Below are 12,352 nucleotides of genomic sequence, written 5' to 3'. Positions count from 1 at the left end.
TTGGTTGAGGAGAGCCTGGGTGGCTCAGCTGGTTAACATCTGACTCTTAATTTAGGCTCAGGTCATGATCTCATGGTTCGTCAGTTTGAGCCCCACATCAGGTTCTGTGCTGACAGTGTGGAGCCTGATTGAGATTCTCTCTCCCTCTCTCTCTGCCCCTCCCCTGCTCCCTCTCTCTCTCAAAAAATAAATTAACTAACAAAAAAAGGAATTTTGGTTGAATCCTTTATTATTTCCCTGTATAATTTGAAGTAGCATCACCTAGAATTATATTGATATCAGTGACATTTGTTGATGTGCTGTAATTCCTCACCATTTAATTGAATATTTCCAACTGGTGATTATTACATTGATTATAATAATAACAGCAGCTAATAAACATTGAGAGCTTAGTGCATGCCAAGAATGTGAGCTTTTTATGCATCTTTTCCATTAAGTCACATAACAGCTATATGAAATCTAGATATTTAAAGATAAGGAAACTGAAACAGAAAAATGTTAAATGATTTAACAAAAGCATAGATAAAATCATTTATATTGGCAGAATTAGGATCCAGGTCTGTTTTGACTCTTACCTGCTTTTGTTGCAAGTACTAACTTGCATAATAAATGTATCATTTTTATCTCTTATCTGGGAATTCACAAAGATTAGTGCTCAGATTGCATCCTACTTAATTTCTCATTAAAATTAATTTGTAAATCAACATTTCTGAATTTCTCATTTACTATCAGATGCATTTGCTGGTATTATACAAATTAGTCATAACAGTTTGATAAGAACGTTGTTTATATATTTGACTTTGTTTTGAGCTCATTTCTTGTCTTAGGGAGTTTTTGAACTTGAACCCCAGACCCACCTATGAAAAACAGACTTCGATGACAATTTTTAGACGAGATCCCTCCAACCTAAGCAGGGGCAGTGAGAAACCAATGTTCTTGTCCACTCCCTTTGCAGGCATACCTCTGGTTCAACTCCTCCATTTTAGAGGTCCAAAGACCTACTCTCCCATCTCCCCAGCATCTGAAAAGATTGCCTACATTAGCTTTGCCCTCAGACCAGCACTGGCTTCCTATTCAAATTTCACTTAATTTGTGGTTTAGTTTTCTCTCTCTCTCTCTCTCTCTCTCTCTCTCTCTCTGTCTCTCTGTCTCTGTCTCTCTCTCTCTCTCTCTTTGACCTTTAGGGGATTTTCTGTACTTCTTTATGAATTCATATATAAAGTGTGTTTGGGGGGCAATATGAAGCACCTGGAACTCACACATACTCCTGGTGGGAGTGGAGTTTAGTATAGCCACTTATTAAAAGCTCTTTGCAGTATATACTGACCTAGAGCAACATATGCATATCCTGTGACCCAACAGTCTAACTATGTACATAGATCCAACAGAAATGTGTACATATGTCTATCAAAGGATGTGTATTAGAATGTCCATAGTGGAGCCCAGATGTCCATTAACAAGTAAATTGTGGTACGTTCATATATCCCACAGTAATTTTTTATTTTTTTTATTTTTATTTTTTTTTTTTTTTAAATTTTTTTTTTTTTCAACGTTTATTTATTTTTGGGACAGAGAGAGACAGAGCATGAACGGGGGAGGAGCAGAGAGAGAGGGAGACACAGAATCGGAAACAGGCTCCAGGCTCTGAGCCATCAGCCCAGAGCCCGACGCGGGGCTCGAACTCACAGACCTCGAGATCGTGACCTGGCTGAAGTCGGACGCTTAACCGACTGCGCCACCCAGGTGCCCCCCACAGTAATTTTTTAAAAGAAGGATAAACTATGCTTAGTCCCAGCATATGGATGAATTTTATAGACATTATGTTGAATGAAAAGCCAAATATAAAAGTGAAACTGCAGTATGATTCCAATTATATTAAGTTTATAAACTGGATAAACCAGTCTCTGATATTAGAAATCATCCTAGGAGTTACCTGAGGGGGAGAAGGGTGGGGCTAGTGATTTAGACGAAACATACAGAAGGCTTCCAGAGTGCTCCTTACATAGTTATGTTCGTTTTGTGATACTTCTTCAAGCTTTTGTACTTTTCTATGAGGATGGTGTATGCCAATAAAAATATTTACATAAAGGAAGGGAAAAGTGTGTTTTGTGTTTTATAAAATAGAAAAGTGATGTTTTACAGCAAAATCCGTAGACTTTCAGACTACCTGGTTTACTGTTGTCAGAAGTGAAATCAGCGTGTGTGTGTGTGTGTGTGTGTGTGTGTGTGTGTGTGTGTGTGTGCGCGCGCGTGCGCGAACGCGTGTTTGCAGGGGAGAGATGAGAAGGATATTGCTTATTTGGTTGTTTGTTTCCTTTTATGGTTTCTGTTCTATTCAGTTCTGTGCTTATTCTGGTGGGAAATAAGTAAACAAATCATCAAGTAGTAAAAGTTGATATAGCAGAGGTCCTTAATAAATATCCTGATGTTATTTCTTGCCGTGCAGTTATTTACTTGAAAATGTTTGTACGTATATTGTCTTTACTTTGTTTTGAAAAATTTTGGAGAACTAAGAGTTTTCAGTTCATAGGTTACTGATACTTTTTGATGGGGACTTCCTGAAGCAACATAGAAGAAAGAGCTGAAAAAGAGCACATAACTTCAATATATTGGGAATGTTTTTCTAAAAACTCAATCAACATGGTGTTCATATTTTTCATATAAAAAAATAAGGGTGTAAGATCTCAGTTATAAATGTGCTTGTGAGGACCGTGAGACAAGAGTTGTTACAATGGGAACCCTGCACTTACATGACTAGGGAAACAGTTCATTGTCTAGAATACAGCATGGAGCACCCACCTATAGCAAAGTCTTTTGGCTTTATATTGCCAAATTACCATAAAAGGATACTGTCTGCTGAAGCCAATTTCTTTCTTAATTTCATTCTGCAGCATGAATGATTAGTAATCTGTTCTTTTTCTCTTGAAACCTAAGAGGCTGTTCTGTGGAGCAGTGTTTTGGTCCTGTGATTCACATTTGAATGAAGCACACTCTTTGCTTTCCATTTTGAGCCAGTGTGTAGATTAATGTGTGTATTTGGATTGCTGGAATTGAAATACGATGTCTGGCAGAGAATTTCTGATTTGCTCGTTACAGGCAAATGACTTTTCCCTTGGATTTTTCATTTGAGTGTATTCATTTGGACAGGATGTAATAGAGCTCTTGCCTTTCTAGAACTGCCTGGAAATCTTGTGTATGCACGGAGGGCTTGAGCCAGAAAGAAAAGATAAGTGCCATCGGACCGCGCACGATGTCGCCACTGATGACTGCAAGCATCTGCTGGAGAATCTGAGTGAGTGCCATTTGCAGCTTGGTGCCTTCTTCACCCCCACTGCTGGCACCTCTGGCATGATGGGAAAAGATTAATCCAGCTACAGTTTTCTTACTCTCTGCTCAGCCTTCTTTGAACCCTAGTAACTACAAAAACATTTTATCGGTTATAAATGTGGTAATTATTTTTTTTTCCATGTAGAATGGCTTTTTACAGAATTAGTTGCTATTAAAATAATGCTAGATCTTTGGGGCACCTGTGTGGCTCAGTCAGTTAAGCCTCCAGCTCTTGGTTTCAGCTCAGGTCATGATCTCATGGTTTGTGAGTTTGAGCCCCACATTGGGCTCTGCTCTAACAGTGTGAACCTGCTTGGGATTCATTCTCTCTCTCTCCCTCCCACCCTCCCTCTCTACCCTCTCTCTCCCTCCATCCCTCTCTCCCCCACTCTCTCCCACCCCCTCTGTCCCTCCCCTGCTCCTGCTTGCTCACTCTTTCTGTCTCTCAAAGTAAATAAAAAACATTTTAAAAAATCTTAAATAGAATAATGCTAGATCCTCATTGTATTTTAATGACCTTGGACAGTATTTAAATAATTATTGCTCTTCTGACTTAGATTGTGTCTCTAAGACATGAGACTAATAGGGTATGAAGAGTCATGGCTGGGTACTTTGCCATCAGCTGATCAGATGAATGGAGGCAAGTTGGTTATCTCTCAACCCCTGGTTGCCTACCTGTCTGTGAAGGTAATGGATGATCTTTTGGGTCTCTTCCAGCTCTAAGAATGTATACTCCTCAGGACATGTTCTGAAAGGTTCACATGTGGGTTTATGGAATATGGAGTTTCAGATTGTACAAAATATTATGACTTCTTATATCGAGATTATCAATCCATCCAATCAGCCAACTGTATGAATAATTTGTTTTTACCTTACATTCTGACACTGAGACAGAAAATGAACAATAAACATAAGTAGTAATTCATTATATGGTATGTGAGACAGGGATATGTGCTATGGAAAAGACTAAGGGAGGATTGGGCATATGAGGATGGGTTTCAGCTTGGGTTTGTGTGTGTGTGTTTTTTTTTTTTTTTAAGTTTATTTATTTATTTTGAGAGAGTGTGTGAGTTGGGGAGGGGCAGGGAGAGAGAAAATCCGAAGCAGGCTCCACACTACCAGCACAGAGCCTGATGTGGGGCTTGAACCCATGAAACCGTGAGATTATGACCTGAGCTGAAACTAAGTGTCAGCCACTCAGGAGCCCCTGGGTTTCAGTTTTTAAAATAATGGTCAGAAGAGCCCCCTTGTAAGACATTGAAGCAAACACTTGAAGGGGGTGAGCAGAGCAACGATGTCGATACCTCAGGTAAGAGATTTCCAGGGAGAACATCATCACGTGGACAGAGGTCCTCAAGCAGGAGCATACCTGCTATGTCTGAGGAACTGTGAGGAGGGCAGAGTGCTGGTTTTGAATGGGCGAGGAGAGAGAAGTTACAAGAAGGGATGGGGGTGGAGGTCTGATCTGGCTGAAATTTGTAGGTCATTGTAAGGTAACCATCTCAGTGCTCGAGCTTCGGAGTGATGGGATCTGATGTACATTTCCATAGTATCTGTGGCTGCTTTGTTGAGAGTAGACGTAGGAAGTCACAGGCGGAGGCAGGGAGACGTGTTAGGCCCTTGGCGTCGTCTTCCAGTGAGAGAGGACAGTGACGGCTCAATCCAGGATTGTCGCAGATGAGGTGGTGGAAAGTGGTTGGGTTCTGGATACAGCTGAAGGTGGAGCCAGTGGAACTTCCTGATGGATTGAACCTGCAGTATGAGAGAGAGAGAAGGGATTTGTGGATAACCCCAAGGTATTCAGCCTGAATAGTTGGCAGGATGGAGTGGCCATCACCTGTCAAAGGGGGGGGGGGGAAGCTGTGGGTGAAGCAGATTTTGCTACTGAAGATCAGGAGTTCCGTTTTGGAATTATGAATTGGAGATGTCTGTTAGGATATCTGTGTCGAGATGCCAAGTCAGCAGGAATTCCAGAGATGAGTATGAGCTGGATACATAAATCTGAGAGTCAGCAGTTTATAGATGATATTTAAAGTCATGGGACTGGATGAGATCACTAAGGAAGTGAACACAGACAGAAAAAGTAAGAGAAAGGAGCCTTGCAACACTCTGTCATTAAGAAAATGGAAAATGTGAAGGGACCAGCAAAGGAACAACATAAAAGAGTGACCAGGGAGGCATGAGGGAATCTTGCAGGAGCATATCAGAGAACAGGGAGAGATCAGTTGTGTCATATGCTATTGATGAGAACTGATAATTAAATTTTTTAACATTTATTTTAACGTATTAAATTTATTAACATTATTTTGGGAGAGAGGTAGAGAGCAAGTGGAGGAGGGGCAGATAGAGGGAGACAGAATCCCAAGCAGGCTCCATACATACAGTCAGCACAGAGCCCAGTGCAGGGTTCGAACTCTCAAACTGTGACCTGAGCTGAAACCAAGAACTGGACGCTCAATCAACTGATAGGTGCCCCGAGAATTATTGATAATTGGAAAATAAACTAATCTAGTAGTTGGTTAATAGAAAAAGCCAGCTGAAGAAGGGAATCCTAAAAATATACATTTTAAACATTTTGTGTTAACTTTGACATATAGGGATTTCTTCCATCAATTTTCAGGTACAGGTTTTTACTTTACTATGGTTTTGCTAATAGAAATTGCACATATTCTTATTTGAACAAACCACACATTTATGCTTCATCTGTGATTTCTAGTGTTTGAGGACTTAAGATCTTTTTTTTCAGGGCACCTGGGTAGTCAGTTGGTTAAGTGTCCAACTCTTCCTTTCTGCTCAGGTTATGATCTTGCGTGTGATTCATGAGTTTGAGCTCCTCGTGGGACTCTGCACTGACAGTGCAGAGCCTGCTTGGGATTCTCTCTCTCTTCCTCTCTCTGCTCCTCCCCTGCTCAATCTCTACCCAAAATAAATAAACTTTTAAAAAAAATTAAGTAAGATAATTTTTTTCTTTCTTTTTTTTTAGTTTATTTATTTAGTTTGAGAGAGCAAAAGTGAGTAAGAGGGGCAGAGAGCGAGGGAGAGAGAGAGAATCCCAGGCAGGCTCTGCACTGTTCAGAGCCCGATGGGGCTCAAACTCATGAACTGTGAGATCATGACCTGATGTGAAACCAAGAACCACCCAGGCACCCCAAAGATAATCTTTTCTAGCTTTATGTAGTTGTCTAATCCATACCTCCTTAGGTGACTTTTTTTTTAATTTTATTTTTTTAAATATTTGCTTATTTTTGAGACAGAGGGAGACAGAGCAGGAATGGGGGTGGAGCAGAGAGAGAGGGAGACACAGAGTCTGAAACAGGCTCCAGGCTCTGAGCCATCAGCACAGAGCCCGACGCGGGGCTCGAACTCACGGACCGTGAGATCGTGACCTGAGCCGAAGTCGGACGCTTAACCGACTGAGCCACCCAGGCGCCCCAACTTTTTTTTTTAGCACCTCCTTTGTTCAGTGTCTCTAAAGCGTCCAACTTCAATTTTATAGGAAGAGTAAGTCATTTCATCAGTTTATGGAATATTTAATTTAGTAATTACAGTAATGAGTTCGACAGACATAAAAGACTAGGGAATAAACACAAGTGACTCTTGGTGAGCACGTAATTCAGTTCGTGAGAACTGGAGTGCATGGGGTGCTGCATAGCTCGGTGGGGCCTCAGTCAGTTGGTGTCACAGAGATTGGAAAGATCACTTAAAAAGCTTCGACTGCACTGTTTACTATTTACTAAATACTCACCAGTATTTACCACATAACCGTTAGTGTGTTAAATTCATTTCAAACATGTGTTCACTGAGTCTTCATAATAATTTAATAGCACATTCCTAACATTTTGTAGAAGGAATTGGGGTATAGAGAGATCAGTTTACCAAGTACACAGGGCTAGTAGGAGGCTGACCCTGAGGCTTAGACCAAGGTCTGTAGGAGTCCAAAGCCACTATCCTAAGCACAGTGACTTCTACAACTGGAACCTGCCTTATTTATGATGTTATCAATGTAGGTGAGGAGAAAGGGCAATATAGAGAATTTAGGGTCAAGAGAGGGTTCTCATTTTCTCAGATTTTTTTTTAAAGAACTTGAGAGTCTTGCTGAAGGGAAGAGTCAATGAAGTACAAAAGGCCAAAGATACAAGGAAAGACAAATATTTCAAGCAACATGGTTCCAAAGAAGCTGTGAAGAGTTTGGGAGACCAGTTTACTCCAGTAGGAGAACATTCGGTTGATAGTATCTAAAGAAACATGAGAGCTGCCCTTTGCTTTGTTTTTAAAATGTTCATATCTGCTTGTTTTGTATAAGTTTTGCTGCTTTTTCCTATCAAGATTTTTCCCCCTTAATTCTTTTATTCTTCCAACAGATGCTCTTAAAATACCCTTAAGGATTTCAGTGGGTGAGATTGAACCAGGCAGCTATGGTTCTGATGACTTTGAATGCGAAAACACAATATGTGCTTTAAATATCCGCAAACAGACATCATGGGATGATTTTTCAAAAGCAGTGAGTCAAGCTCTGACAAATCATTTCCAAGCAATCTCATCTGATGGATGGTGGAGTCTGGAAGATGTGACATTTAATAACACCACTGACTCCAGCATTGGCCTCGGGACAAGCAGTGTACGATCCATCATGCTAGGTATCAGCAATCCTGTGATGGAGAGAAAGTTAAATTTCTGGGTTTATTTATGTTTATGAGCTCCATAACCTGATACTTGGTTCACTGATTAAATACAATGAGAGCTCACTTGTGGCAGCTGCTGGTGCTAAAAAACTTGATTATTCACAATGCGGCCATTACATAATGTTGCCTGTTAGTATAAAAAATGCTTTCATACCTCAGATAATACTCAGAGAGTAAAGAACAAGAAAGCCCTTGATGAGGTTTGTGATTCCACTTGCTGTTTTGATAAATGCAAGAAACAAACCACTTTGTAGCTGCTTGCTGGTGCACAGGTTCTGAACACAGCTCCAGATTTGTACCTGGGCTGGGCCAGGGCTTGTACTACATGAACACCTTACTTCCAGCACAGGAGTCCTAGTGAAGTCTAGAGTTGGAAGAAGCCCTATTCATTGAAGATCTGATCAAAGCTCCCACATGGGATGAGTGAGGGTGATAACTGCTTGTTTCTGTTTGATAGGCACTATGAGACAGACTCCGAAGAACTTGTAAGATTTACTTTCTGGTGAGCATAGTAAGTGCTCTATAAAATGTCTCTGGTTAGTTTGTTTCCTCTTGAACCAGGAGAACTAACATCTTTGGGGAACCTGCCATTATTTCAGAACTGTGCTGGACCCTTTATACACAGCACCTCAATAAGTCCTTACAACAGACTCATTCTACAAATAACTAGTTACAAGGTGAGGTCACCTTGTAGGCCTGAGGTCACACAGCAAAGGAGCAAAGCAGATAAGATTCAAATCCCAGTCTGTGTGATAGGAAAGCCTGCATATTTTCAACAGCACTTGTTGCATAAGAATAATCAGCGTTGAGGAAACGGTGAGTTTCCTTTTAAATATGCTTTTAATATATCAGCTTTTAATATATCAGCTTATTATAGCAGAAAGGGTTTTATTCTGTTAATTTATAGATGCTAAATCACTTCCCAAAAATGTATTTTACTAGTTTTTAAGGCTGATAATTCATGACAATTTAATTTTATTGATCTTTGGCAAGATCATTAATATAATTACAATTCTTACAGAAGAATTATTGCATAGTTAAATAATTACATTAAGATAATATGTCATAAATGATTCTCAGGAACACATTTTGCCCACACAACAAACTGTTATTCAAGGTGTGGTTGTGCCCAAGAGTCTAATAAATGAAATCAGCACAGACTTGTTCAGAAGAAAATGACACTGCATCATCAGCCTTCATCCAGCTGATCTGGAAACAAGCATAGGCAAATGGATATTTACCACCATCAGAGAGATTGACCTCTGTGAGCCGTGGATGCTAAGGCCTGATGGTGCCAGTGTTCATATTTGTGTAGGGCACCTAGTAGCATTTCAGATGTAAAGATCATTGGCTTCTGTGGGTAAAGGGCTTAGTTTAGTGCCTAATTGTATCCACTTGATAACGGGCAACCATGACATTATTTATTAATGTATGTATATAAGTGACTTTACTATATCACCTAACTAGATTAAAGGGACCCAGGCCAACAGATAAGCAGTGAGTTACAGGTGGGGAGTGTGTGTGTGTGGTGGGAATATTTAAGAATTTAAGATCTGTGGATGGGAAGGGACGGAACAAGTACTTCCTACTAATCCGTCCCTAGAGTAGACCCAAGGAAGTGGCACCCTTTCTGAGCAGGCATGAGCAGAGGGCCCAGACTGTGAGAAGGCTTCATTTATACTGAGCCCCTGAAGTAACCTGTGTTTTCCGGAATCTAAAAATTTGTTGGAAAGGGAGCGGATCATAAAGGACCTGTTACTTCACCTCATTCAAAGTGCTTAGACTTTGTGAAGCAGGCACTGGAAGAACCATGGAAAGTTATCATCAGCTTTGTTCCTAGAAATATTTAGTATATTTTTGCTCTCCAGATTTCTCTCTTACTCCTAAAAACAGCTTTGGAGAAGGCTCTTCTTTGAAGGCTTGCCTTTTGACCTTTAACAGACATTGTTTTAGGGAGTTAACCCCTATGTGATGCTTTACATGTTCTGTGTGCTTTTGACAGTCTAAACCCTGGATTCCACAGGAGATTGTATATTGTCCCTTATAAGAAAAATTACTTTGAAGCTTCTTTGACATTTTATTTCGTTTTCTTGAACTTAGGAAATGTGCCATGGTCAGCAGGTCAGAGCTTCACCCAGTCCCCGTGGGACTTTATGAAGAAGAATAAAGCAGAGCGAGTCACTGTGCTTTTATCAGGTAAGAGTAGTCCACACTGAGGTGCTGTTGACAGAGTGTTGGCTTCATGAGGTGTCGTGGTGCTGGGTCTTAAATCTGCATGTTTCTGTCCTGTGTTCTCCAGCAATGCATGTGTGACCCCCTCTATTAAGTAATTAGATGTTTTTTGAAAAGTCTCACTAAGAAGAGGAAAAATCAAAAGCCATGTTTCTGACACCTGTGGTGATATCCGTCCTGACCATTGATTGCTGCGATTCTGATCACCTCTCTCATTAGGAACAAACCAGAAGCTAAACTTAATGTACTGAGAGAGTGACAAGAGACCATGTTAAAAGAAATGCCTTCTGTTACTGTCAAGTCCAGTGTATGATGAATAAGATTATTATAATGGTACGGGTAATGTTTAGTGAACACCTACTATGTGGAAGGCCCTATCATTTATAGCACATTACAAGTATAAATTCACTTAATCCATATAACAACCCATTGAGATAAGTATTTCTGTTTACCCTCATTTTACGTACAAGGAAATTAAGGCTTAGAAAGATTGATTTTCTTGTCTAGGGTTACATAGCTAGTAAGTGTTACAGGAATACTCCATTTCTCAGCCCTTAACTCTAAAAGGGATTTTATCATGCATTTCCCATATTTGGGAATGGATTCTTTAAAAGTTCAACTAATAAAAGTTGTATTCTATTGTTTGAACTACTTACTGAAGTTAGGAAAAAAAAAAAAGTATGAGGTTATCCCAGAAAATTCCTTCAGGCTCAAGCAGTGTATTGAGAGAGTAGCAGAACTTGGGAGGCAAGTGAGGGAGATAGAGTTTGGGAAGCAACATAAAGGGTAACCCCCAGAACTGTGCACGAATGCTGTCCCAGGCTAGAACTTTCAGAGGGTTGGGATTATCTCTGATAACACTTGTTTATAAATAATAAAATTGAATCCAGGGATCGGAGCAGATACTAGCGGTAGTATTCCAGCTGGAATCTGAAGACCCTGGCTGTGATGGACAGGAGAGATGGGTGGGCTTCCCAGGGGAAGGAAGGGCAGCTGGAAAGGTCAGGGGAGCAGCGGTGGTTTACCAGCCAGTTCAGAGTGTTGAAATATTTTCACGATGGTGAGACAAAAGGTACCTCTTGGTCACATGTCAGCTCTGGCTACGTAAGTCAACAAACATTATCTTTTATGAGAAGTTTTGTTGTGTCTTGATCATTTACGTTTAATAAGGAAGAACCAATTTTGCTTCTGTGTGTCGCTTTCTTACAGGTCCCCAAGAAGGCTGCCTCAGTAGTGTGACTTATGCATCAATGATCCCTCTTCAGATGCTACAGAACTACCTCAGGCTGGTAGGTGGATGCTGCCAGGGGGAGTCTTAGGCTCCCATCCCTGACCCTGGAGTATTGGGTGGCCCATTTCCATGTCTGTAGGAGCGGGAGCCCCACTCACCCTGTGCCCCAACCCCATGATCTTCCCCAGCAGCCTCTTCCCTAGAAGGCTGCTGGTCACTTAGTTCTGGATTTCTATCACAGTCCTCCAGCTGTTCCCACCTGTCACCTGTGAAGTGTTGTGACTGGAGCAGGAGAGGGTTGTCTTTCCCCAACTTGGACTTGACATCAAGTAACTGACCATCAATATGAAAGAGAATCAAGATTCTTTGCTGTAAACTTTATAATTTAGAACTAAGTTAAATATGCTAGAATCAGTTAAAAGTATTGATTTGGCCATTTTAACAGAAACCAAACAACTGTAGCTTGAACAGCATAGAAGTTTATTTTTCTCAAATGTAGAAATCCCAGCAGATGAGAGAGCCAGTAGGGGGAAATGGGGCGGGGTGACCCCGACCCCTGCAGATGTGTCAGCATCTTGGCGCTCTCTCTCTCTCTCTCTCTCTCTCTCTCTCTCTCTCTCTCTCTCTCTCTCGGTGGGCCACTGTGACCTGGGGTATTGTTGATGTGGGTTTGGTCAAAGAGAGTCACCACTCCCACCCTCAGGTTCTAGCCTGAGGGAGGAGAGCCTGGAGGGCAAGCCCCTTCCTTTCTGGGGCGTTGCACACATTGTTTCCACCCACAACCACTGACCAGCATGTGGACACATGTTCACCTAGCTGGGATATGTGGTCGCTTTCCGGGCAACCATGCACCCAGGGAAAACTGATTCTGTTATTAAAG

The 12,352-nt window shown here is 41.1% G+C and overlaps 1 protein-coding gene across 4 annotated transcripts in view; it reads left to right on the top strand.

Moving 5' to 3' along the window:
* The window catches only part of CTTNBP2 (cortactin binding protein 2), a 149,613-nt gene that overhangs the window by 100,207 nt on the left and 37,054 nt on the right, over positions 1 to 12,352 (top strand). For all 4 annotated transcript variants that reach the window (XM_030308293.1, XM_030308294.1, XM_030308297.1 and 1 more), the window contains 4 exons: positions 3,175 to 3,292; positions 7,689 to 7,964; positions 10,110 to 10,205; positions 11,451 to 11,530. In XM_030308293.1, coding sequence (XP_030164153.1) covers positions 3,175 to 3,292; positions 7,689 to 7,964; positions 10,110 to 10,205; positions 11,451 to 11,530 — 570 coding nt within the window. The remainder of the gene's footprint in view (positions 1 to 3,174; positions 3,293 to 7,688; positions 7,965 to 10,109; positions 10,206 to 11,450; positions 11,531 to 12,352) is intronic.

Source organism: Lynx canadensis, chromosome A2, assembly GCF_007474595.2.
Source record: "Lynx canadensis isolate LIC74 chromosome A2, mLynCan4.pri.v2, whole genome shotgun sequence".
In the NCBI taxonomy this organism is placed as follows: Eukaryota; Metazoa; Chordata; class Mammalia; order Carnivora; family Felidae; genus Lynx; species Lynx canadensis.
This window is presented reverse-complemented; position numbering and strand designations above follow the sequence as displayed.